The sequence below is a fragment of the Ixodes scapularis genome, unplaced genomic scaffold (genome assembly GCF_016920785.2).
Source record: "Ixodes scapularis isolate PalLabHiFi unplaced genomic scaffold, ASM1692078v2 PGA_scaffold5__190_contigs__length_132052651, whole genome shotgun sequence".
Taxonomy (NCBI): Eukaryota; Metazoa; Arthropoda; class Arachnida; order Ixodida; family Ixodidae; genus Ixodes; species Ixodes scapularis.
In genome coordinates this window covers 88,179,663-88,207,437 of record NW_024609880.1, presented here as the reverse complement: position 1 = coordinate 88,207,437, position 27,775 = coordinate 88,179,663, and the positions used below count along the sequence as shown (strand labels likewise).

The 27,775-nt window shown below is 45.9% G+C and overlaps 1 protein-coding gene across 2 annotated transcripts in view; it reads left to right on the top strand.

The window, feature by feature from the left end:
* Window positions 1–23,951, top strand: part of LOC115320768 (proline-, glutamic acid- and leucine-rich protein 1) — a 34,406-nt gene extending 10,455 nt beyond the window's left edge. For both annotated transcript variants that reach the window (XM_040500462.2, XM_029980926.4), the window contains exons 5-18: window positions 1,387–1,458; window positions 2,389–2,448; window positions 2,556–2,700; window positions 6,042–6,174; window positions 9,301–9,388; window positions 10,124–10,218; window positions 13,248–13,343; window positions 13,874–14,015; window positions 16,252–16,360; window positions 18,552–18,607; window positions 19,169–19,390; window positions 19,927–20,216; window positions 21,126–21,894; window positions 23,761–23,951. In XM_040500462.2, coding sequence (XP_040356396.2) covers window positions 1,387–1,458; window positions 2,389–2,448; window positions 2,556–2,700; window positions 6,042–6,174; window positions 9,301–9,388; window positions 10,124–10,218; window positions 13,248–13,343; window positions 13,874–14,015; window positions 16,252–16,360; window positions 18,552–18,607; window positions 19,169–19,390; window positions 19,927–20,216; window positions 21,126–21,894; window positions 23,761–23,826 — 2,343 coding nt within the window. In that variant the 3' untranslated portion in view covers window positions 23,827–23,951. The remainder of the gene's footprint in view (window positions 1–1,386; window positions 1,459–2,388; window positions 2,449–2,555; window positions 2,701–6,041; window positions 6,175–9,300; window positions 9,389–10,123; window positions 10,219–13,247; window positions 13,344–13,873; window positions 14,016–16,251; window positions 16,361–18,551; window positions 18,608–19,168; window positions 19,391–19,926; window positions 20,217–21,125; window positions 21,895–23,760) is intronic.
* Window positions 23,952–27,775: the final 3,824 nt, after the last annotated feature.

The following is a 27,775-nucleotide window of genomic DNA, read 5'->3' as shown; positions in this document are numbered from 1 at the left end:
AGAGATATCGGGCTTTTCATTGTTTGATTCGTTCCAGAAAACTTTCCTCTCTACATGTTTTTGTGAAGAAATAATCAGAATCACGCTAGTGCATATTCAAAAAGCTGTATAAGCATAAAAATATCTAGTTAGCTTATCTTTGGCGGCATAGTAAGGCTCCCTGCACGAAAGCAAAATCAAGGTCACATTGTTTTTCTTGTGTTCAGTTTGAAACGCAGAGGAAAAATACACTCATGTTGTACCCTGCGACTGCAGTGCCCTCGGTTTTTTGACCGTACTTTCTCACTATGGTGGAGGAATCTATACGTTTCCGTTTATCCACGTGAAAGCTTTCCAAGTGCAAGACGTCTTTTTTTTTTTAACAGCAGCCTAGTAATTTTGCATTTCGCTTGTTTGTTTTCATTGAACCGAAAAGAAAAATGAGCACCTTTTTTGTTATCAACAATTTAAAATTTGTGGCACACGACTGCTCAGCCACGGCCCGGGCCGGCCCGGGCCGACACGGCCCAGAAAATATTTTGTTCAAGCCCGGCCCGGGCCCGAGAAAATGCGTGCTACCCGGCCCGAGCCCGGCCCGCGGCTCGGGTTTTCGTGCTGGCCCGGGCCCATGCAGCGCTCTACTGTGAACACTGTTCTACAGAAGCTTGACGGTCACCCTGTGCAGTCTAGGTTTTAGAGCACTGGTGGCCAGGTACATCGCAAACACTGCAATATTTTCACCACCTACAAAACTATTTTACTGCACACAAGACGTAACACACGTTCGCCCTCCATAAAGTTCTGTGATCTTTCCGTAACTTCTAAAAAACCATGCTCGTTTTCCTAGTGCACATCAGCATCTCCGTCATCTGTGATACGCTCCTGCCCTACCCGTTTAGCATTTGAACCCGCATAAATTAATTTAACACACTGACTAGCATGAGCGAGCAGGCGCATAGAAAATCTATCCTCGCCTCTTCCGCCATCTTGGAACTACTGCCCCGCAATCTATTGGGCGTTGGAGTTGCGAATAGTTTTGAAACAGGTGTTGATAGTATCAATGGCCAATTTATCTATAGTTTTGTGTCATTATTTCACACTATTCCCAGCTGCAGGTAGTTTTTGTCAAAATTTGGTAATTTTTGATGTAAACGATTATCATGTATGCCAAGTCCTAATACTTGAAGAGAATGGAAACTTTTAGAGCTTTTAACGGAGCAGGGATGTCTGTGGATGTAACGGAGTAACATTAACGGAACAACTTCTTTTAGTTGCTTTGACAAAATGAGTGTCCCTTCTAGTGAAAGTGTCCTAAAGGTGACCGAAACTTTTGGCTGGTGCATGACTGAATGCTGCACCAAATTTGCTTATTGACCACAATGTTTCTTTTACGAATATTGCTTTCAGCCTGAGGAAGGTGCTCTGAGGTGCCTGCTTATTTGCATGAAGGACTACGGAAGGCTGCTGGGCTCAATACAGGTAGGGCTTTTGTCTTTAGAGAAAGTTTCTATCGTGATGACAAAAAGGGCACTGCAGCATCCTCGAGGACCTGTGGATGCTTGCTAAGGCAATTTGATTTACGCCAAACTGTGTTCGTTAAGGAAATGTCTCATGTCGCTTCATTGACAGGGTGCCTAGTGATCTGTGTGTTCCTGAAGAAAAGCTATCTATGGTTTATTAACCCCTTAAGTGCCTTTGACGAGCTGAGCTCGTCGGCCATTTTTGGGCTAAAAATGCCATGGACGAGCTCAGCTCGTCTAGCAGTTTTTTCGTTAACTCTCGATTCCACGAACGAGCAAGGCTCGTCCGTGTAGTTTTGCGGCGCTGATCATAGATGGGCAGCACTCGTATTAGTTGGCAAACATTTTTTTCACCTCCGCTGATTTTTTCGTAATAAACTTTTCAAATTATATGTGGAATACTATAAAAATAAAAATTCAAAATAAAAAAAAATATATGGCACTTTTAGGCTACTTTTAGGAAAAAGATGTGGCACTTAAGGGGTTAAAAACCGAGCATGTTGGTAAGGTTCAATTTACACACGAAAGGAAAAACAAATAGAGCAAAGCACAGAACACGACATCTTTTTTTGAAAAATATGTTCTGTGCTCCATCCTATCTGTATTCTTTCGTGCGTAAATTCTTCCCAAGGACACACTGATATAGGAGTATTTGTCTTAATCCACGTTGCAGACCAGACACACGTGGCGTACAGCCTTTGAGGACACGTTAGAAAAGAGTACTGTGCTAGTCTCATTCTCAGCAGAAGCCTTTTTGAGGGATGTTGCCTCATAAAGGTTTCTGAAAAGCCAAATTCTAGTTTTGTTTTAGAGGTTTTTTTGTGAAGTTTTTGTTTTGTGTTTTGCTTGCATGAGGTGTACTGATGAGCCCTCTGACTTCTGCATTTAGGATGCCTTGGAGAAGTTCCTCCTGAGGCTCTTGGTCAGCTGGAACTCGCAGACCATTCAGGTACGAGCATGGCAGAGGGGTACGTGCCAGAGATGGGTGTACATTGTGAGACACCGTCAGTGTGAGCATGACATAGGTGCTTTCTTGCGGTTTGCGTGGGCGTGCAGGAGCTGGTGTGTGAGTGTGTCTCACTGCTGCCAGCCTGCCGTCGTGGGGGCCCTAAGGCGGCAGAGGCCTGGCTGAAGCAGGTGCAGCGTCTGCTCGTCACAGCCCACGTTTCACTGGACAAGCTCTTCGAAGACTTGCACCAGGGTGAGGCTTCCGCTCAGCTTCTTAAAAGGGCCCTGCAAGGACTTTTTACTGTGCTTTAATTTGCACCGAATCTGAGCGCACTGAACGTAGTAACTTAGTGAAACTTTTCTTTTCGCGAAATTCACTTTATTTTAAAAGTTATAGGCAATTTAGAATTACAAAAACAAGCAAAAAATAACCTCCTTCATGACGTCGTAGGTCCTGGCTTGAGTGGCCGTGAACTAGAGGAGGAGTAGTGAGCTCATCGAGCGCTCACGGCCGCCGCACTCCGTGTCGACGGCGCCAGAGGGCGCCACTAAAGCACATTCTGGATAGGCCGTATGCAGCGGGCAGCCAAAGCGGCTTTCATTGCGTTTGCTGCGTGATTAAACACTAATTCGGCATGACATTTCATTGGCCACAAACGGCAGCAAACACGGTGTAAAGATCAGTTCAGAATGGGAGCCACTTCGCGCTGCCATACCGCGAAACGGCCAAACCGCAAGACAAAGCCTCTCGCCGAAGGCCTTCGGAACACTCGGAGCCGGTCGGATCCTCCTGTCCATACGACTGCAGCGCCACCGCGTACATACGGGATTTTTCCGTGTCGGCGCCTTATCCCACTACTCCTTTCTAGTATGCGCCGCATTTTCCACCGCTTGGCGGCGGGTATGTTGACGGGTCATTTCTTGTTTCCGTACTTTATAAACTGCATTTCTTTCTTTTTTTCATCTATAATAGTGAACAAGAACTACTTTTATAAAGAATTGAAACGGTTCGCGCCACTTATATTTTGTATTTCAACCAAAAAGAAGTTTTTAGTGGCTCTGACCAGTAGTAAGCCCAGGACCAAAGACGTCACATTTTGCGCGCTTTCGGTACCGCGGGCCGCCCTCGTCGGTGAAGGAGGTTTCCGTGTCGTCCGGTTAAAATAAGGCGCACTGATATTTAGCTACTCTTTTCGTGCCCGCTGGCTTGCCCGAACCCCAAGAGACGTGGAAACCGCATAAAAGGTAGACGCTTAAATATGATTGCAGGGCCCCTTTAAAGGGATGGTGAACCAAAATGTGGATTTCAAAAAAACAATGCTGGAGATGTAGGCGGGACTCTACAATCCCTACAGCACTACTAGTAAGGCGATATCTCAAATGGACGGCCATATTTTTGGAAAAAGAAGTCGAGATTGAACCAGGCCCACGAGGCCCGTGACGTCGAGATACCAAGTTTCCTTTTCTCCTCGCTTCGCTCCCTCAAGGCTGCGAGGTAGAGAAGACGCGAGGCCGTTCCCTCTCCTCGGAGAAACATGACGTCAACATTCCTGCCGAATGCACCTCTTTTTTTGAAAACCACGGTCATCCGGTCATCCGTTCCAGATATCGCTGTGTGAGTGACGTTTCGGTGTTTGTAGCATCCCGTTGCACGCTTTTGCTGCGTGTTTTGGGGAATCCAGATTTCGGTTCAGCAAGTGCAGCCAAGGAGAGACGTCTGTTGTGTCCTGCATGCGTACCTCTTTGCTGGTACAAACTGAATTCTTGCCTAATTCCTGGTTCTTTGTTGGTGGGAGAAGCTAATGGTATCTATATTATATTTACCTTTTTGAGCTTAAGTAGACTCATACTTTATTGCATGTTGTGATTGGTTGCTGTGATTCGAGATTTCTTGGTTGCGGCTTTGTTACTGATTACCGTATTTACTCGCAGAATGAACGCACTTTTCTTTCCGCAAAATCGATGCAAAGTTGGGGGGTGCGTTCATTACGCGAAGTAAAATTTTTTGTGTCTGTATTTACTCGCATAATGAACGGACCTTTTATCCTGAAAAATCTAAGTAACTTCTTATCTCTGCGCGCGCGGCGCCCGACCCCATAACCAAACTAAGCTGTGCAAAAAAAAAAAAAACCTTCTTTTTCTTAGTTTTTTGGGTTTTTTTTTGCCGCTTTGCGCGAGCTGTTTTGTTTGCTTAGGCGTTGCTTAGGCGAGGGCTCTCCGCTTATCTTTCTTATCTCCTTGCGCGCAGCGCGCGACGCACGACCCCCCCCCCCCCCCCCCTTCCCGTGACCAAACTGCGCTGTGCCCTCGCACAGCGCAGTTTTTTTTTTCTTTTTTTTTTCTTTTTGCCGTTTTTCGCGGGCTGTTTCGTTTGCTTAGAGGGCTTCTCCGCTCCTCTTTCTTACCTCCTTGCGCGCGGCTCGAAACCCCCGGTAACCAAACTGCGCCAGTGCAAAAGAAAAAAAAAAAAAAAAAAAAAAAAACCTCTTTGTTTTTGTCTTTTCTTAGTTCGTGTGTTTTTTTTTTTTTCCGCTTTTCTCAAGCTGTTTCGTTCGCTTAGAGCGCTTCTCAGCTTCTCTTTCTTACCTCCTTGCGCGCCGCGGCGCGCGAGCCCGAAGTCCAGACTGCGTTGTCCAAAAAAAAAAAAAAAAAAAGCTCCTCTCCATGTTTTTTTTTTCTTGCTTCCGTTGGATCTGAGCGATTTTTTTTAATGCCTTTTGCAAGGCGTTTTGTTCGCCCATGCTGCCCATGCATTCGCTACCTCGCTGCACCAGAATAGAAAAGTTGCTTTCATTTGGCGCGCGTGGGGAGAGGGGGTCAAAATTTTGACGTCCGAGTTGGGGGTGCGTTTATTACGCGAGTGAAAAAAAGGCGAAATTTCGAGAGCCGACTTGAGGGGTGCGTTCAATACGCGAGTGCATTCATTGTGCGAGTAAATACGGTATATATTGTTCCTATCTCTTTTCTGCTCTTCCCTTCTGTGGTCCCTTTGTGGCCTGGAGATGCAGTATATATGCAAATACTTCAACTCTTTATGACCAATGCCTTTGTATCTACTCTTTTGCTGATTGGCAACATGATCGGCTAGAGCCTAGTAACCATGACGTCTCATGGGCTTAGAACTTGGAAATTTCGGCTAGCAGATGTTTTCCGAGCCACATGAGTAGTAATCACTCGCAGTAATTAGTTATCTCTACGCTTTGTGTAGTCGTAGGCACGTGGGGCTTGTTCATACAGAGCGCGGCAATTGTTCGAGCCAATTTGGTAGGAAAAGGCAATGTTAGGACTTTAGACTTGAGACACAGACTGTGGGGGGGATGCAGCAGAAAGGGTGCTCCAAATATACCCCCTTTTCAAGCCTGTATCTTAGGCTTTACACCACGTGTTTTTATTTTTAATGCACAGTAGAAACCTTTTGTGGTAAAGCACCTGAAATGCCTGTACCAGTGCCACAATTATACTTCAGCTTAGCTTCACTAATGAATCCTAACCTGTAGAAAGGTCCTAATGTGCCCAAGCAGAAACAGCGTAAACAAATTTAGTCTGAATGCGGGTCAGCCGTGTTGAGAAGTGGCACCCCCTCTGTGTGTGCAGTGAAGAGCAGGGGCTCGCTGATGAACACTCTTCCATTGGAGATGCCTCTTGGCAGTGAAGACAGCCACCAGGGGACCCTGCTCTGCTGGAGGAGGATCGTCGGCATCATCCGCACCATCTGCTTCATGCTCGGGTAAGGGAGGTCTTCTTCTTAAGCTCGCCTCACACGCCTATTCTCTTTCTGGTTTGGAGATGACGCTTAGCTGGTAGCGACGTGTGGCTTGTGCACGCAATTTCCTCACTCACTGTACCGGAGCCGCAGACTTTTCTATTCCTAGGGCTTGTCGAGAATGTCGTGTTCAGTAGCATGGAGCATATAAACCTTTCCAGCACCTACAGTGATGTAATTGCTGTGCCAAAGTCCTTATCCTGTTACATCCTCCTACATTTCGCCAAAATGTGAGGAATTTGCGCCAACGTTGCACGATAACTTAATTTTACTTTATTAATCCTGAAAATATAATAGCTTATGCTTTGCTCCTGAGTGTTATGGTAGGTTTGCGCGAATTTTCAGAACTTTTCGTTATCGCCGCAAATAATGTAATATTATATTTTATCTCTTTGTCAAACACTGAAAGTAATAGGAATTTTCTAGGGGTGTGCGGATATTGAAATTCTCAAATATGAATTGAATATGAATATTAGAAATAAAAATAGCTTCAAATATTGCATATGTTTCAAATATGTGTACCAATAAAAATAACAAAAGAAATATGCGAATACTTGTTTTATTACCTTCAAAACCTAGCTTCTGTTAGCTTTTTGTCCGGTGTCCTCGGCATAATGTTGCTGAAATAAAGTTCAAAGTTCAAAACCGAAAATTATGTTAACGAATTCAAGTAAATGAAACTACCTGACTAGGCAGTATTTAAACAATGCAACTGGTAATATTGATATTATACCTTGACTATACTCCGTTTCACCTTCAGTCCGAGCGCAGCGGATGCTAGGAGCCATCCCAGCCAATCCAGCTTTGAGAGAGTGTCATGCGACCTTGAGCTCTCTGTGTCGCTCTGCCGGCAGGTCAAGCGATTCTCTCCCGGCGCTGATCGGCTGGGATAGCTTGTGGCGTCCACTGCGCTCGGACTGAAGGTGGAACGGAGTATAGTAATCACCTGTCGGCTGTACATGAAAGCAGGCAAAAGTTCCAGCTGATAAGTTAAAAAAAAAAATGGACAAAATTAAGTCTACAAAACTGGACATATCTAGATAGCATGTAAAAATGCAAAGGGCATTGTCTGAATGTTCGGCCATAATCAAATACGAATTGAATAAGAAAAATATTCTAAACATATTTGAAATTTCAAATATTCGCACTCCCCCAGAATTTTCACAGTATTTCTCATGTTTGTAATCTGCTCTGGCAGGTTGTTAGCTTTGTTGAGTGTGCATCTCACTGCGCACTTGTGTGCTGCTGTGAATCAACAACTGTGAGGTAAGCATTGCAGTTTTGCTTACCTTGCTTTACTGCAGTGGACCCGCAGACTAAGAAAGCACTCCTCCAGAGCGGGAGTTGGGCATGTTAAAAAAACCGCATCTCCACGTGGTGAATGATGTTGATTGGGGCGAAGCTCTGGTGGTGCTTGTCTGCGTAGACGCTGAGCCGCAGCATGCCGAGCCTTTCGTTCGTTTTCATCCATGTAACGCTGCAATCAAACGCTCAAATGCGTATATAACCACGTTCCATACCACACATTCTCTTTCTGACGTGGATGAAAACTAACGAAAGGGTCGGCATGCTGCGGCTCAGCGTCTACGCAGATAAGCACCACCAGAGCTTCGCCCCAATCAACATCATTCACCACGTGGAGATGCGGTTGTTTTTCCTTCTTTTTTTTGCCCTACACGAGCACGGGAGCACATGCTTACGTGCTCGTGAGCAAGAGCACCCGACGCCGGACATCGGACGGACATACGGACATGGCTAGCCCCTAAGGAGCTTCGCCCCTAAAAAGAAATGAGGAACAACTCTACCTTTCAGTGAAACTTCTTAAATGAAACTGTGGCTGTTAGTACTTATAATAGACTACAATATTCTGATCATATTTTTTTCATATTCGAGATTTAATAAGAGTCCTCACAAGAAAACGTTTATAAACTGCTCTATAGGTTTATTTTTATTTCAACTTCCTCGTTTAGTTATCACCTTTATACAGTTTTTTTTTTTTTTTTTTTTTTTTTTTTTTTTTAAGGTACAGTGAATAGATTATGTTAAAATTAAGTTAGATGAAGCAGTGGATGGAAGCTTGGGAATAACCTAATGAGTTTGGCTGGATTGTTTCAAAATGGCATACTACTTATCGTTCACAGGCAAATCCTTCTTATTATAAAATTCAATATATAAAATGTTATTGGTGTTCATGAGCCAATGACAAAAGATTTTTTGTCCGAATTAAGAGTCTCAGTTTCATTACAACCTTTAGAACTTTATTGAAACATCAATTTGCGTGTCCAAGATTACTCTATTCTTGCATTAGTTCAGTGGAATGTACCATTTGGTTTACATTTGATTTCATACCTAAAATAATCATTCATAGCAGTCTACTGTCCTTAAATTAATCAATCAGCACTTTGGTGCCATGCCTAGTGCTTTCATGTGCAACTAAATGGCTAGTTGTGTGTTTAAGGGAATCAAACCTGTTGTGCCGTTGATGCTAACCAAAGGTTGCACAGAAGTGTGAAGGCAAAGTAGGCATGTCTCTTAGATGGGCATGCCAACACACAAATCTTAACATATGATCCTCACAGTGGTATGAATAAAATTTAAGTGTGTGTTTGTGCTCCTCTGAAAGCTCTTTACGCTGCTCTGCTGCTCCGGAAAGGAGTTAGTGCTGCTCCAAAATGACTCGGACCAATCGGATCACTGCGCTTATCGCTGAGGCGGAAAATGCAGAGTCACCGGGCTGTATGCTCAGAAGACAGCGGCTGCTCGGAACTAATTCCACAGCTTCGTGGACAAAGATGGCAACACGCAGAAAGTTGTTATTGGTCTATAACTTTGGTATGCATTTGAGACATTGTGCTTTCAAAACCAAGCACAAGCCATCTCTGTATAAAAGTTGGCGTTGTCTTTTATATGTCTTTGTTTTCCCACGGGTACTAGTGCACCAACATGCTCTCAACATGAAAGTGCATCTTTTGTGGTTGCGTTGTTTTGCTAGTGAAAGCAAGTGTTGCACCCCCTGTTGTTTCCACAATCTTGTTGTAAGCAAGGGCAATGAGTTGTATTTTGGTTTGTTCCCTTCCATCTCTTGATTAGAGGCAACTTCCACCAGACAGTCAGTGTCCCGACCGAAGACATCCTTCATTTGCTGCAGAGAGTCCTGGAAACTCGCATGCCAGTCATGGTGAGCAAACGAGTGTTGAGCTTTAAGATAGAAACACCACCTCTGTCCAGCCATTCACTAGGTTTGTTCCAAGGATGGGAACAAATGCATGGCTCTTTGAGTGTGCCACGGGGACATTGTTGTCTGTGGTTTGATGTAAAAAAGCTTAGAACTGTGTTCTAGATATGCCAATGTACCAAAAAGAACACATTGCAGCAGAACAAACCACAGATTATATTTCGAAATCAGTTGAGAGGCACACTGGAGAAACACTGGGTTAAGAAATATTCATTGCATTTTTAACTTCTTTTGCTTCAGGATTATGTTGCAAGCACCATATTTTCTGGACTGCAGTCTGCAGACTATACATGTTTAAAAGTTGAAATTTTACCCAATGTGAACTATCTACAGGTGCAGATTATACAAGGATTTTTTTTTCCTAGATTGTTTATTGTGACAAGTTGGAATCATTTTATGAATAACGGACTATATTAATTTTGATTTACGTTTAATACAAGCTAGTTTGTGAGCTAACACAGCAGGCATTTGTCAAGGTGTGCTGTGTATGATAATTTTTACGTTCAGATTAGGCACTAAGCTCAGACTATGCTATCTAAGCAAAGACATTTATTTTTGACCCCAAAATTTCCCTTTGCGGACTATGCACCGGGTGCGGACTACAGTCCGGAAACTATAGTACTGTACTTATTCAATTCTTGGTTGCACCACTGACCCAATCTGTTTGTTCATTGCTAGGGCACTGGAGCGACGGCGCAAGCCAACCTGGTGGCAGCCATCTTGCCTTCAATACAATATGAAGCAGTGCAGCTGTTGTGCCAACTCATGAGAAGGTGATGCTCATACCAAATGTCCATAGCAGTATCAAGCATACTAGTTCAGCCTTGCTTAGCTACTCTATATCTTTGCTATATCTTTCTTTGCCATAGAGATGGTCTACCTTAGTTTTTTTTCATACCAACGGCTGTTCTTTGGCATCTGCAGTTCATGTAATCATGTAATCCTCGGGTTCATGTAACCATGTCGTCCTATATTGTACGATTCCCAAAAGTATAAAATTGAAATATTCAAGATAGGTACCCGTCTGCTTGCTTTGCTGCATATAGCTGTTTAGGAGGCTTTGACTGCCATGTATTTGCTGGTACCTTCTCTGAGGCAAAGCACCGTCTTACAGATACCGTATTTACTTGAATAATAGCCGCACTGTTTATGAAGAAAACCGGAGGGTCCGTTTTTCCGCGGAGCACACAGATTGCCAATCATCGCGATCGACAGCATGATTCTAGCTGTTTACAGGATATAGATAATGTCTTCGTGCGAAGATACCATCTATGAAGATTGCATTTGTATGAAGAATTGTGTTCTCTATCTGGTTATTCACTATGTTATTTACGCGCAACGCAATGATTTGCTGTATATGTGTTCTGTGGGAAAGAAGACGTAAGGGCCTTGTTTATAAATAGTGCGGCTATTACTCGAGTAAATACGGTACCCAGGTGGTGGGTTCAAATCCCGGTCGAGGGGCTGGCAGTCCGAAGGATGCTTGTTGCGTATCTCCGAGGTTTTAGTTGCACGTCAAACCGTCGTCCGACTACCGGGGTTGCACCCTGGTAGTCGGAATTAATACACAATCCTCCACTGGGGCATGCCAGATGCCCTTTGTTGGTTCGGTAATTAAAACCTTCAAATTTGACATTTGATACTGGTGCCTCGTGAGTGCTATGAACATATTTTAAAGGGAAATTGAAGCGGTTTTGTATTTGAGGAAAAACACTTAAATCACCTTCATTTAGCCTCCAAGATCAGGAATATGGAGATTATTGGTCAATTTGGTGCACGGAGGCTGCAGAAAATCGTTTTCAAAGTGCCACTGAAGCCCCTTCTTTTTGGAGCGTGACGTCATATCGGGAGTTTTTGGAATCTTCACTCTCGTGCATCTTGAGCGCCTATCAAAGCTGGGCACACGCACGCTTGCTATTTTCAAAAGAGGTAAAAAAAAAAAAAGACGTCACGACCGGTGCCCACACGAGCGACACGCGCTTGGCCGCGGAAAGTTTCTTGTTTGACGTAACGACTGGTCGGAGGTTTTTCCCGTTTTCTTGCGTTCAGTTACATCTTCAGGGAAAACAAACGTGACATTCAAGTTCACGGGATAAAGATATGCGAGAATTCGCCTCTAACTCGATTTTTTCGAGATCCTCTTCAGCTTCCCTTTAACGCAAAATGTGTTTTATCTAGTCTAGTGCGAATAGTGGATTTTGAGTTTGAAGCGAATTCGAAGTCAATACTGGTTTTGGCCGAATATTTTCGATTCGAATATCGAATAGTTTTTCCACGCCTTTGACTATCATTGTGTAAAGCTTAAACGAAAACCCAGTTGAACTTGTGAAGGGTGTTCCGCTTGTTCATTTATAAGCTAAGTTTATCTATATTTTTGAAGTGTGTCTTCATAAGGTCTGATGTCTTGGGATGGCAAGTAAACGACGGATTTGACATAAAATGGATCCTATAGAGATGGCCAACTGTACCCAACTATACCCAATCTTGCTATAAAAATATTCCTTCTTTAATCTCGAGTTAAAAAAGAAATAATTGCACATGTTTGAACGCAGGTTGTAAGGGCATCTCTGATTAACATAGTATACTCTTGCATAACAGTCAGTTTAATTTTGGAACTTTTACTACAATATAGATATACACATTCACAAAGTTTCCATTTATTCCCAAATACAGCCAGCAGGATGCACTATCCTGCTTTGAATCTATGCTTTTCTTCCAAGCACGCATTTGCAATATTCATACTTTTCCTAGTGTTTATCGCAACGGGTTTCCCCAATTAGTGCGCTTCTTATTGAGCACCGATGTAATGCGGAGAAGCAACACCCACGGAGCTCGGAACAGCTGATATTGCTTCTCCACTGTGCATTGGTGCTTGGAAAGAAGCGCACTCAAAGGGGGTAACCCACCGCGATCAACACTTCGAAAAACGCGAATAGTGCAGTCCTTCTCGAGCGAATATCGAATAGTCTATTATGTGAAACTACTATTCGAAATTTCGAATATTCACACAACCCTAGTTTCATCAGCCAGTCTCTGCGTAGTTCTGTAACATTTTACTGTAACAGCCGGCTGTAATGAAAAACTGACCGAAAAGCGTTATGCCCATAGGGAACCATGTCAAAAAACTTCAGGGCCCAGCAGGATTTGAACTTGCCACTTTGAGATTGTTGTTGTTGTTTGTTAAAAACATCTTTTATTGAATCTAATAAGGCTAGGGAAAAAGGGAGAACAATGGGTGGCTGCCCCAATTTTGGGGCTCCACTGACTTTGGACGCCTTCGCCGCTCTCGTTGCCAGCAGTAGCTGTTGGGCTCAAGTTCCCGCTGCGTAACGCGGCCTCCCATCGTTCCGCCGTCAGGTTCGTGAACGGCACTAGGCCGGGGTTCTTTTGAGCCTTGGGATTGTGAGCCAAGTGCTTTGCCGACCAAGCTACCTAGGGTCGGTGTTCGGAATGCACAAAAGTGAACCCTCCAACGCGGTCGCACACTTCATGGCCTTTCCTGCCATGCTGCGCAGTCTCACGGCGTGTGTCAGAAATTGGAATGTATGTTCGGTGGGCGGTCAGAATGTGTGGTAGGCCTTCCTCCTGGAAGGCCTGTCATACATTCTGCACTTACCAAGCTGTCAACGTGACCAAGCTGGTATAATGTTTACTCGCACATTCATTTTAGACCTCGGCGTCGAGGTGCCCATGGTGATTGAGTGGGAGCCTTCGCTTATGCAATGTGACACTGCTGATGTGACCATTGACTCGACCTTCGCATTGGTGAATGCGCATGACTTGCAGTTGTGCTCTTTCTCAGCTGCCGCCAGGTGCTGCTTCGAGATGCGGGAATCATCACCGAGCTCATCGAGGACGTCATCCTAAGGACAAGGCAGGACTCTTCCTGCGACATGAGGTAGAGGCAGCCGCATCGAGCATACCTTTCTGGGGTCTTTCCTCATTTTTCTTTGTGGTATCAAAAACCAGATCGTTATGCTAATTGATCTTTTTCCTTTGGCTCATTCTCTGCTTGGGGTTTGATGCAGGAAATTTTAAAACTACTTTGTCTTTTTTTATTGCAGTGGTTAATTGTTTTTTAGTTGTGTTTTTTTTTTCCCCCATAGACGAAGTTGCTGCTCTGCTGAAATATTTCGGGTTGTAATCACCCTCTGCTGTACGAATTGGCTGCTGTGAATTTGTTGGGCATGTCTTTTCTGGCCCAATAAAACACGAGTCTCCACCTGCAGTTTGATGGAAGACTGATAATTGCACATGCACTCTCAAAAAGTTGCAGAGTCATGCAAACTCTTGCACATAAATGAGAGCTTCATTTTCTAGGTGCACACACGATTCTACTTTCTCCATGGAACTGGCTTAATTGAGACATTGTTAGACAAGTTTCTTCATTTGGCTTGTGTACAACTGCCGGCGTGCTCCTTGTGGCAGGAAGCTGCGTCAGGCCGGCTACGGGGCCCTCTGCCTGTGGCTCCAGACGATGAGGACCGGTGTGGGCCTCCGAGGCTCCCTGGGCAAGCTGCTGCCAGTCATGCTGCAGGACGCCGAGTCCGTCGGCGCAGCCACCGTGGAGGTGAGCGCAGCTCCGGGGGCCAGTACCCAAAGAGAGAGGGAAGTTGGGCGTAGCTGGGGGTGGCCGTGCCTCGGCGAACTCACTCGCAAACTCGCTCGCTTGGACTTACCGCATAATTGCAAACGGCTTTAAGGATTTCGTGAAGTGTTGCAAGTTCATTATACAATGTTGATTGACTCGGTGAATTTGGTGATGCAATGGTGAGCAAGTGGGTACCGAAATGACAACCTATGTTGGTGGCATAGAATGGTTACTGTAAAATCCCATAAGGATGCCCTTCCCCGAGAGATTGGCCCTCTCATTTTTTTGTCTAAATATCCGTAACGTAAAAATTCGGAAACATCGCCCACCCCCCAATTCTCGTTGGACGTCGTGCCATGTTCGACGGGAATCTCATCAACCGCGCGATCTGCGATACCGGCTTGTGTGACAAGCGAGTTTGTAGCGGGTTCCCGCATTTTTGTCTGTGATCTGCACGCACAATATTGGTTCTCGTGACCTGCGTTGTTCCCGCGTGTATATTGCATCTTGAAATGCGAATCTGTCGAGTCCACAGTCTGCGGTATCTGTTCCAGTAACATGTGAGTTCATAGCGGGTTCCCGCGTTTTTGTCCGCAACCTGCACCTGCAATATCGGTTCCCGCGACAAAAAAATTTGTAGCGGGTCCCCGCGCGTTTATTGCACCACAAAATTTGAATCTGCTGCATTGGCGATTTGTGGTATTTGTTCCTGTGAGATGCGAGTTTGCGGCAGACTCCCGCGTGTCCTTTGCCCCATAAAATGCAAATCTGCTGCATCCGCAATCTGCGGTATCCTTTCCCATGACACGTGTTTATTGCATCCCGGAACGCAAAGTTGCCGTGCTTGCAATCTGTGGTGTCAGCTCCCGTGAAAGTGGTTTGTACTAGTGGGTGCCCCGGTGTTTATCGCTGATATTTTTTTATAAAGTTTGCTGTCACATCCCCAAAGATAACCCATTTCATGTTTTTCACCATAAATGATATTTTAAAGTGTGTAAAGTTTGCTAAAGTGCTTTTATTTGCCGATGACATTAAGTTATTCTCAAGTATTTGTTCTGAAAAAGATTGTGATGCGTTACAGTCTGATGTTTTGAGTATTTTGCAATGGTGCTCATCCAACCGTTTGCCTTTGAATATAAACAAAACTAAAGTCATCTCGCTAACTAGACGTAAAAATCCCTTACATTTTAAGTACACGTTGGAAAACTGTATTATTACTTCAACTGATATGATCGGGGACCTTGGGGTGTTAGTTGATTGCAAACTGACGTTCAGTTCTCATGTAACTACTATTTGTGTTACCGGGTTCAAAATGCTTGGTATGATCTCCCGTTTGACTCGGCACTTCCAAGCACCTGAGGCCATATTACGTTTATTTTGTGCTCTGGTCAGGCCCAGGCTCGAATTCGCTTCTGTCGTGTGGAACCATTTAACGGAGATTGAATGTAGACGTATTGAAGCGGTGCAAAGGCGTTTGGTTCGCATAGTCTATGATCGATACTTCCACAGGAGACTTTACTTCGACCACCATTCTCTGCTTAAGATTTTGAATCTCAGCACTTTGGATGACCGAAGGCATTGCCGAGATGCGGCTTTTCTACAAAAGCTTATCCAGGGTGTAATTGACGTACCTGACCTTTTGGGCAGCATAAAGTTACGTGTGCCAACGAAATTCACGTGACAGTGCGACATGTTCTACCCCGACATGCGATTAAAGGATTCACCAATCTATCGTATTCAGACATCATGCAACCTCCTTGTCCAGCACGATTTTTTTTTCATGCCTTATTTTACCTTTAACACCTGATGTGTATTTTATGTACTTTGTTATGACTGTTTTATTATGCTGACTGTTCTAATATGACTATTGTGGTTTCCATATGTTTGCATGTTTCATAGGAATCTGACTTCTGTGCACCAATGTCAAAACCAATAAATAAATAAATGTCAATCAAAAAAGACTTCATTTTGGGTGGGCATTCTTACAAGATTTTACGGTACTTGTGCATCTCACATTAGTGAAATGCCGATGCGAAGTTCACTCTACTGTGCCCCACTTTGTCGGTGCCAAGTCTCTGGTCCCTTTGCTGCCGAAGACTGACCTGAATTGTTTGGGAATGCATGCTCTCTGTTGGGTTGTTGGAAATGTTTTGAGAGCTGCGAGTTGGAAGTCTTGGGGTTTCTGCAGACCTCCTTTCTTGCATGCCCAATGCAGCTGAGCTCTCGAAACATCAAGCACCAGGAGTCTAGGAAAGGCCACGTGAAAGTGCAGGAGAGCCTTCAGCCAGAGGTCAGGGCACAGCTGTGCGAGCAAGCCCTCAAAGGTGAACCCTTGTTCCCACGAAATAATTGTGCAATCTGTGACTTCACAATTCCCTGTCACGTTTGGTAGTGGTCATTCCGAGAGGCATTCTGTGTCTTCTCGTCTGGGGACATTTTTGTGCGCAAATTTCAATGGACTTCTTCCAAAACCGACGCGCCCCATCGCGGCGAAGTACCACGCAGTGCACTCTGGGAACTAGTTGGCCACTCAGTTTCGGTTTCGACAGAGCAGCTTCATCTCATGCTATGACGCCGCGACCGAACGCGCTGCTTGCGTTTTCGATTATCTGACTTTTCGCGAACGTGCTATACACTCATTCTCGAGCGATACAAAAACGAAGACCGTTGCACTTTCCGTGGTTCCCGAAACACCGGATATTGTGCGTGCGTATGCGAACGTAGTAAGTCGTGGCTTAGTCACCTCACCCCACGATTACATCTTTGAGCTCAATGTCAGTAATCCCGTCTAGTACCAGTGAACTACAACTGAAATTTGTTCGTCTGGAGCCTTACACGCATTTTGTTTGCCAAACGTCCGCTTCTTGTTACTTCATTGGGCGAAAAGCAAGCCGCATCCTCACTGGGTATCAAAGTTGAGGCCAGCGTTTACGCATGAACTTCTAATGAAACGCAATAAATTCGACCTCACTACTGCACAAACGTTACTATGATGTCTTCCTCGTGTCATCATATATCTCCCACTCAAATTTTATGCTGATAGAAGATTAACTTTTCGCAAACGCTGAGATCGGCTAGCTACGACGGAGGCCCTAACAAGCGTCCCCTACTCCTCGCTAAGCCTTTTTGGACGAGCTTTTACTGACGCCCGAGATCTGTGCCGGGAACGGTGTGTCTGAAATTATCTCGGCATACTCAGGCAGGAAGAAAGCAAACACATAACAAATATTATGGCCATTAGCAACCGTCAAATGCGCTTTGAATTCGTTCGAGCACTTGTCTGAAGAATGTCGCACCGTGCGCCGGAGGGGCATGAACCCCAATGCGGTGCGCAGAGGGGTTCATGCCCGTCTGACGCACTTCCGGCGAACGGTGCGACATTCTTCACACAAGTGCTCGACTTTTACATTCTTAAGACGGTCTGTATGCGCGAATGTGCCTATATGATTGCAGGATAACTTTATGCGCATACGCGATGTTGAATATTAGTGAAATGCAAGCGGGTGGAGACTTCACTTCGTGCAGTGCTGCGGGTCAGTACAGATAAGAGATAAGAAGTGTGTTAAAATTGAGCTTTTCAATTGCACCTCTGAGTTTTACCTCGCATAGTCAGGCACATTAAGAAAAACAGTAATTTCAAAAAGAAATTTTTCGTCTATGGACTCACGAAGCGAACAAACTTCCTGATCAACAACACTAATGTGAAGGCGCGAGTTCGATGTATGCATACTTATTGTTTGCTACAGCTTGTTGATTCGTACACAAGCAAGATCCCCGAGCACCCGAGCTTCGCAGCGTCGAGACTCCCAGCACTGGCTCGTCCACATACCTCGATTAGAGCGCCAACAGGAAGGCTCAAGTACAAAAATACAACAAGCATGTGTTAAGACAAGCTATACGTCTCGGGCTTGTGCTAAAGCTTCGAGGTCTGGCCATTTAGGTCAGTTTAGAGACCACAAATGACGCTCTCGGGACCAAAAAACAGTCTCTTGTTGACGTGTCGATCGAAACCGAAACCATGCCACCCTCCTGCCTGGCCAACTAGTTCCCAGAGTGCAACGCGCGCCGTGTTGCATGCAGGGCTTTATGGAACTAGTCCATTGCCAAGGTCGTTATTGGCAGCGCAGCCAGTCGCAGTCAAGTGACAACCAACCTGAAAAAGAAATCTGCACTTATCTACAGTGTTAGTGTTTTCAGAACTTGTCAAAACTATATAGAGAAGATACATCAAAACTCTTTAGGAAGTATAGGAGACGAGAAGAACCGATGTATGGGCATTCATGTTAATGAAGTTTCACTATACAGTCAAATCTCGTTAATTCAAATTCGAGGGGGGCCAAAAATCTGTTCGAATACAAAGCAAAGTTCGAACTATCAGGAGTTTCCTCCCATAAATGCATAGGATGGGAAAGTTTGAATTAATGAGAGTAGACTGTAAACATACAGTCGACTGTGAGTCGGCTGTATGTGAGCGAGTGACAAGTTTTATTAAATGTATGTCTTTCTTCTTCCTAGCTCTCTCGGCTTTGATCTCTACGTACGGAACTGTGATGGAGCCTGATGCCCTGCGGGTGAGCCGTTCTGCTTCCTTGTCTGCCTTCTATAACGTCTATAAAAAAAAATCAGCACCATCAGCACTACCTATGAACAAAATCAGTATCATCAGCACCACCAGAGCTAACTTTTCCACCGGAGATGTTGCGTGCCATGCAAGCCTCAAGCTTGAGAAGTACTGGAATACTCAAATTCGAACCCCGTCAAGGCTCAATATTATGCAGTTCAAAGCTGTCGAGGGTTTTGAAGGTCCAAGTTTCGCAGTTTCGGACGCTTTAAATGCTGATTGTGTGCCGCGTCGTGGTGCCACCACAAGCCGAAAGAAACTGCGGTAGAAAACGACGTGGCATTGATTCCTGACAACGACTGAGGCGGCGCAATTTTGTGGAAGTTTGTTTCGACAGTTCCTTACCGGCTTTGGAACTTCATATCTGTTTGTGGCACCTATTCACTTTCACTATGCACATTATGCTTTTGTAAATAACTATAGTTTGGAGATGTCTCGGCAGTTGGATGTTCTTTTTAGGAGCCATAGTACCCGTGGGCATTGAGCTAACAATTTCTCCTCTCGTGGGCAGGAGGTGCAGAGCAGCGTAATTCACCTCTTGCTGCGGATTCAGCAGCAGCTGCAGCAGGGGTCACTCGACGCTCTGTGCCAGCCCTACCACTCCCCGTCCTGCCGTCAGGCCCTGTACGCACTACTGCTGACCCTGCTGGTCCACCCACACCCGGGCTGTCCCCCCACACTGAGCTGCACCGTGCGACTCTTCAGTGCCGGTCAGAGGGACTCCTGCATCCAGGTGGGGGGCCCCAGAGTCACTGTAGTATCTTCTCTCGGAAGGGAGCAGAGCAGAGCAATCTGTCGACGCGCAAACTTTGCCAACAGAGTGCATGCCAGGATTTTCAAGATAGCTTGGATGGTCGTGTTAATGGCAATTTCATGCGTCTTCAGCAGGGTTGCATGTCTGACCTTTTGCTAAGGGTGAACAGATATTTGAAATATTGAATAAGAATTGTGTATTTCTAATACTATTTATATTCGATTCTAAAATTTTCTATTTGGCACTTTGTATGTCAGATGAAGAGTGAGCATGACGGTCGTTATGACGCTTGTTCATGACAATTTTCTTATGGGAAATGCCCCATAAAGCACAATATGTGTTTAAAAAATGCTGCAGGTCATCCGGTTTTCTGCCCCCGGCCCCCAGTTCACTGTCCCTTCGACGGGAGTCTCTCGTAAAGTTTGCGGTCAATCTTTTTATTGTCTCGTCCAGAGTCCGTTTCGCTTGAAACTTGCCCAACAGAGAACGAACGACCCCTTGTGTGGGCATTTCAGGTTGCTGAGTTGTGCCGTCAGGGCCTGGCTTGCTGCAGCCTGGCAATGCACCCACGGGGGTCCGCCTTCAGGCAGGAAGCAGCCCCCGCAGAGCCCCTGCGCTGCAACAGGGCCCCCTGGAGGCTGAGGGACGCCGCCTGCCAGACAGCGGTCAAGACTGCTGCCCCTGCAGGCACCCAGACCACGCCGCCGGCCACACCAGTGCCCACGCCAGTGCCCACGCCGATGATGGTGCTCCCCCAGAAGAGGAGGGTCTTGACCCCCTACAGGGCGGCTAAGAGGGACCCCGGGTGCGTGCCCCACCTCTCTTGTATAAACCCTTTTTATGAAAGCACCGAAAGGAGGTGCAAACTTCCGGTCAAATGAGAAATCAAACAATCCCCACCATAGCGCCGCTTGCAGCGTTCGTGCAATATTTTATGGACAGTTTTTTCAGGTAGTTGGCTAAAGGACTGGTTGGCAAGAGATTTGTTGGAGAATTCGTGATACACACATCAGACGACCAATCCTCTTTTATATGTTGAATAGCACAGCCTAAGGACCTCGCTAAATCACCAACATAATGATTTCTGTTAAACTTCACAGTCCCAGGAATAGAAACGTCAACGGGCTCGGAAGGCCTGCCAAAACGGAGCGACCGGAAGTCCCCTGAGAAACGAGAGGGCTTGGGAACATAAAAAGGGTCTACGGTCGCCCACTGGATGAAAATGGCAGGGCTCACGCTCGAGGCAAGACAACTGAAGGACTGCCTGTCGTTCTAATTCTGTCGGCGACCAAAGTATTACCCGTTTGCTTCGAGAGTGGCCGTGCCGTTTGTCGTCAAGGCCCGTTCTGTTGCCAGAAAGTTTACCCTGCGTTCAGTCGTTCCGCCGTGCTTAGCCATCGCCGACAACTTGAGAAATGCGGGGTTATCTTTGTGCTTTTTGCTCCGCAATTCGTTCTTTAGCATTCTTGCTGGTGTCACGATCTCACTGACCGTGTAGCGATGATAAGACGCTTGGGGCTGGCAGTGTCTCGTATTTCTTGAGCTGTCGGTGGCTAGAGTTCTCCTTTGAAACTCCTCACTTTTCAGGATTTAGTTTGTGCACTCAGTGCCATCCGGCCCACCTTTAGCAAGTTTGCTTTCCATGGTCTGACGAACACGCACGAGGCTAGCGTATCTTCAGCGGGTAGCATTAAAAATGTCCAAATCTCTGCAGCAACGTGTACCAAGCTCTCAGCGACGAAGAGGAACTGCTCTCGGATGCTGACGAAGACTACCTCGAGCTGCGGGGCCACGGCCGAGACTCGAGAACGCTGCAGGGCCCCAGGGTCAACGGCCAGGGAAACAACGCCCACCACCCGCTCAACGCCGCGGCCACGCCGGCCAACGTCGCCGGCCGCGCCCCGAAGTATGTCAACGCGGAAGACAGCACGGAAGACGAAGAGTGCTCTGACGAGGAGGACTTTGACGAAGACGACGAAGAAGGCGACTACATGGAGGCAGAAGAAGAGCCGGAGCCCCATGCGGAGCTGATAGAGTTGGAGAGCGACGAAGCGCAGAACCACGGAAAGAGCGACGACGCAATGGAGGAACGCGCCAGCTCGGACGCGGAGCAAGTCGCATCTGAAGTCGACCCCGCATCCGGAGTCGTGGGGGAAGAAGCGGCGGCGGTCGACACGATTGTCGACGGAGACGTCGCGAAGGAGGACCGAGCGGAAGCGGTCTGCGGTGACTCCGACGTCACGACGCTCCACATTGCGTCGACGTCGACGTTGGAGCAGGTCGAGAGCCGCGAGGCCGAGGCGGACTATGTGGAGGGTGAGAGTGTGTGTGTCGTGTTGGAGAACCACGAGGAGGCTGCGGAAGAGGCGCTGCGGGAAGCGGAGGTCCTGGACGAGGCTGCCGCCGAGGCCATCATCGCCAAGGAGGCCATCGTCGCCAAGGAGGCGTCGGCTCCGCACGAGGTTTGCGCCGTGGAGAGCAAGGTTAGTCCGCAGGGCTCTAATCATTGTAGTCTACTCTCATTAATTTAAACTCGAGGAAGCCACAGACTCTAGTTTGAAATATCAGAAGTTTGAATGATAAGAAATTCATCCAAATATGATGTGAGGCAAAGTAGCGATTTGCTCTAGGAATAGCTACACATACCAAGCAGATTTTTTACACTTACACAGGCCTATTTATAAGCAGACACACACATCAAACATTGGTGAAGTGTAAAGCGAATAGTGGTTTTGGCCAATTATTTTTTAATCTAATATTGAATAGTTTCTCTGAGCCTTTTACTACTGTTATGTAGTACATGCTTAAAGGAAAATTCAGCTGAACTTGTGAAGGTTGTTCCCAACCTTGCACTTGTCCACTTCTAAGCTCAGTTAGTTTTAATATAACTATATCTATGAACTGTGGCCTCAGGAAGTCCAAGTCCAATTGGGGCAGTATGTAAATGACAGATTTTACATAAAATTAATCCTGATCGATGGAATTTATAAATCTGCTTGCTATACGGAAATATTTTTTCTTTAGTCTCGACTTTAACCCCTCCGAAACATAAAAATACACAAGCATAAATAATGAAAGCACATTGTCAGCACAGTTCTGCTTGCATAATCGCGGTTGGATTAGTCCCATCGAGTGTGCTTCTTGCCGAGCACCCTCGTACTGCGGAAGAGCAGTGACAGCGAGCTTCGTGGGTATTGCTTTCCCACAGTACACAGGTGCTCGGTGAGCAGCGCACTCAAAGGGAGTAACCCGCCGTAAAGAACAAATGGTATGATTTAAAGGAGCGGTGCAATGATACTCAATTGGAATGTTTTTCACTTTACATGTGCTTACTGGCACTAGTGGGGCTCAAGGCTACTCGCACACAATGCCACTGGCCAAGAAACTCCTTTGTTGCGGTGTAATTTCAAGGACAAAAGCGATCATTTTCATTCAATCTCTCCTTTGCAAAATATGATGACGTAACGTGGGGATTTGAATGCGGTTCGTCGTTGCAGCCAATCGCTGCAACGACGACAATAGCCGAGCCATAACAATATCTAGAACTCAGCGCGTGCCCTGTGCTTTGCCAACCCCAGCGCGTGGCTATGATCAACATTGACGGCATATAATTGGCTCCGGATCTGGCTGCGAGTTGAGGGAATGAACGCTGCTCGTTTTTCTTCAATTTTTTTTGGGGACTTCTATTGCGTGGGGCGAAAAACAAGTCCGTGTTTCATAGGTCATTAACGTTGGGGATCCCTTCTAAGCGGTATTTGCGCAAAGTACAAAAATTGTTGCATCGCCCCTTTAAGCAAAAATGCTGTTTGAATTATGCAGCTTATAAATGCATTGAAAACATAGCGGGACAACCAAAGTTTTTGCATTAACCGGAAGTAATTGTGCTATGCAATTTGGTTGCGAGGCCGTCTACGGTAGGGTTCCGGGTATTTGGTCGCACATTTGTGTTTGACTGTGAACTGTGTCACCGCCTAACACGCTGGCGCAGTGCCGCCGTCTGTCGCTGTCGGGTAGACCCGGAACACTTCCAACCTGTGTATAACTAGGCTGGTGGTTCTTGCAGCTTGTTCTTGCTTGCAAAACAGTGCTTTGTGCACTGTTTGTGGACAATAGTCATTTATAATGTATTTCAATCCTACAGTGAAAGAATGATTGCTAACGAGTTCTAAAAATACATACGCCGGTCAGAAGTGTACCAGGGCTGCCCGATGGACGGTACCAGTGTGCCAGCGTGTTAATCGATAAAACTTGGGTAACTTGGGTTTTAAGCACCAAAAGTGCAGCCTACCTAGTGGCTCTGGTCGAGGGGTTGTTGCGGAGGCTTCAGTTGTGTCTGGGCTTTTTCGCAGGAGGACGACAGCCCGGACGTCGACGGAATGTTGATGGACCTCGTGGACCGCGGCCACGACAAGTGAATGCTTTGCGATTTTCCGATCTGATTTGGTGGGGTTTGGTGCATTTACCAGTCTCTCTCCTTTCCTTTTCGTATTTGTTTTTTCGCACGTTCTTTCACATTAATAAACACTGATTCATCCTGTGGTGTAGTGATGCATCATTTTTTTTTTTTCCTTTTTTCTTAGTTGCAAATCAGGTGCTACTTTTCAAGCTGATAATCGGGGAGAAATCGGGTTCTTTGTGGAAACATTCCGAAATTCGGGTTTTTTCGGGTTGAATTTACAAATGTACTTAGTAATACTTTTTTTTTGTATTGGAGCAAAATACGAGCTCTTTAACGCTAACGCGTTAAAATTGGGGGTCTGTTTCAAGCTGATAATCGGGAGGACATCGGGGCTTTCCAACTCCGATTGCCGTCGGCCGCTTCAAGGGAAGCACCGCCCACGGAATCCTCCTCCCTCGTGTGTCAACAAAAACCCCGACCGTTGGAGGGACGGTCGTCTTCAATCAGATATTTCGCTATAGAATAAACCTGTTCAATTGTCCCGATCTGTTTACGCGACTGCCTGGCTCGGACGTTGTCCGTGAGAAAAGTTGGACGCCAGCGAGATGGCCATGCTACCCGAGAGACCCTGCTGGGCTTCGACACCTGAGCGGTTGAAGGGGGATTGATCTTGCATTTCACAAGCTGCGTGCAGCAGGGCCGAAGCTGCGTGGCGGGACGGAAATGTCTCTCCGAGGCCCCGTAGAATGTCATGGTGTTTGGGCGGTTGGTTAGCTAGCGTGTCTGCACAGGAAACTCCGTGCGTAAAAATAAAAAGGTTTGTGATGTGGTTTTGGAATTCGGGAAGAAATCGGGTTTAACCCGATTCTCCTGAAACATGTTCGGGGTGTAAAAATCGGATAAGATCGGGTTTTACCCGAAAACTGACAACCCTAAGTATCAGTAACGAAAGGACAGTGGGTGCACAGGCGAACTGACAACCCTAAGTATCAGTAACGAAAGGACAGTGGGTGCACAAGCGAGCTGGTGATAGTTAATCATGATGTTTAAAACCCGAGACTGTGGTGAGGGAAAAGTTAAACTTTAAAGTTGAAGAGTTTCCGTTTCACGTAGCTTGTAGTGCCCCCCTCTCCTCCTCCTCCTTCGACGTGGAGGAGGAGGAGGTGCTTTTGCTGAGACTGCTTCCGCATTCCTCATTCGTGTCGTAAACGTAACATATAAAAGCGATAAGTGGTTGCCTCGATCATCTGTAGAGTTTCTTGTAAATAACGTACGTGGCGAATACACCCGTTGACACCCAAACAGCGAGCCGGCGGGAGGACGAGGAGAACAGTGGGAATGTGCTGCTGAGCGAAGCGAATTCTAAACCGTTGTGCTAGAACGCATCCAAGCAATGCGGAGAGCAATTCATCTGCCTTTTGCACAGGAGATGCGGTGACTTCAGAACCACGCTGAGCTCTGATTGGTTTTGATTGAAATGATAGTGGGTAGACCTCAATGCTAAATGCCTTGAGGTATACCCCCCATTTTTTTTTTTTTTTTTAATCAGCCAATAAGAGCTTGGCGTTTTGACGTCACGCAACCCCTGTGCAAGCAGCAGACAAACTTGCGTTCCTGACTTAAGAAAAACCTTCCGTTTTATGGTCTTACTTGGTAGTTTTGTCAGTCAATTTTTTTCATTAAACTCCTAATCAAGCTTTTTTTGTTTTTATTTAGTCAGTGATGCTTCTTTTAGTAAGGGTTAATTAAGTGCGTTGTATAAACAGGAATGGTATCATGAAATTTGTACTTTTATCAGATAGAGTAGATTTGTACACTGTTGAGCATTGGAATACTTTTGATTTGCACTCTGTTCAGAGTATTGGAATACTTTTCTTTGCTAAACAGGGACCTGAAACACGTGTATTTCCTAATGAACTGTATTCAGTACTGGACATTATTTTATACCATACTATTGCAGCTTGAAATGGTTTTGTTTTTAATTTATGGAACATGCGACTTGGGTTGTTAAACAGTGAAAATGTCTTGTTTTCATGAGGCTTAAGTTGTTTTTCTTTAGTTGTTTATGCCTACTATTGTAAATCTATGAGAAGAACCAACCCACTACCACCAGAACAGTTCTCAATGGCAGCCATTCAAATATCTTTTTTGCTAAGGGCTGGAATATATTTAAGGAAAGGTCATGTTTGGAAATGGTTCTGGAACGTCTCATGGAGATGCTTTTTTATTTATATTTATTTTTGTATTTTTAATAACACATCTGTGCTTATGGCACCAAGCAGCTCCAAGATTTGCTTATACTGCTATGAAACTCGATTTTTGTTGCTCCTGAGCTGCTCCAAAGTTGAACTTTTACTGCTCCAAAGGTGCTCCAAGGGAACATTTTGGCTGCTCCCAGATTTGTTCCAAAAGGCTGAAGCTTGCTTCCACCTCTGAACATGTGTGTTTTACCATTGTCATATTGTTACTCAAGGAAGCACGTGCTTAGGTCACGTGACCCCCCCCCCCCCCCCCCCCGCGGTTACGTGACCCCCCTCCCGCGGTCACGTGACCCCCCCCCCCCCCCCCCCCCCCCCGAGATCACGTGACCCCGGCGGGGTCACGTGACTACCCGCAGGTGACGTGACCCCCCTCAGTACCCTTCCCTACTCCTCCTCAAGAGCTGCGCTCCAATTCGGCGTTACAGGGATTTGTAAACGGCTTTCATTTTTTTTTTTTTTATTCTTTCAGATTTGTTTTAAAAAAGCCGTGAAAGCTACACTTATGCGACTTGCGCAGGTGCGTTATACGGCCAGGCGGACATTATGTGGGTGGCTAATCTTTGAGATAAGTCGGCTAATTAATTAGAATTCGTGAATTAACTTTTTAATTAGTAAAAATAGACATGCGGTTCCAATTAGAAACTTGTAGAGCATCATCGAAAACCACCAAATTAACTCTCTTTAGAAGGATGTAACGCCGGGGCAGGATTTTACGGCGTTCTGCAAAAACGCCTCATTTGGACGCGTTTCTAGATTTCGGTTTCTTATCGGAGCGCATCTACGCGCCCGCGGTCTATGCCCCCCCCCCCCCCCCCCCCCCCCCCCCTAATTTCAAATCCTGCGGAAACGCAGCAAAGTAGAAATTTGGGCTAGTTGGTTCATGATCAGTATTTACAGCGCCAAAAAACGACAGGACAAAGACGAGAGTAAACAGGACGAGGCGCACTCGCAACTAAAGTTTATTTAGGAAAAAAAACACATAATATATAGGCCGTTAAAAACGCCTATTCATCCCATCAATCCAGAAGACCTCTTGATAAAATCAAACTCTTTCCCTGAGAGGGCAAGGGAAGGCTCGCTAACGCATTCATCTCCCTTTGCTCTAATCTCAAACGCCTCGTGCACTTCTCGGCATATTTTATCTTTGTATTTCGCCAGAACCTTCACATCATGCAGAACTGGTGAGCACGGGCAGCGACTACAATGAACAGCTAGATTACCAGACGGGCTTGCTCTCATAGCTGACGCATGTTCCCGTGCACGATCATTGACACATCTGCGAGTCTGGCCGATGTACACGGAGCCGCAAGTCAGCGGAATTTCATAAACCACTCCGACGGCACACTCAGCATATTTGGTTTTGTGTTTTGTGCCGCACTGCTCCATGTCTGTCTGGGGATTATTGATTCTACGGCACAAGCGTGCCATCTTTTCCCGGAAACCCCTGGGAACGATGCTCATCCAGATCCAAACGGACAGGGGTGGGGATTGAACCCAGGATCCCTGGGTAGGGATCCAATCTATGCTCTGTTTCACCTTATGATGTACCGCAGTAATAGGTACAAGGGCGAGCTCCTTGCTCTAGGCCACATCTCGGCGGCACAAGCTCTCGTGCGTTAAGAGCAGCTCCCAACGCTATGAGCTTGCGCTTCTAGCCTTCTCTGCGGTACAACATAAGGTGAAACGGAGTATAGTATACTCTAC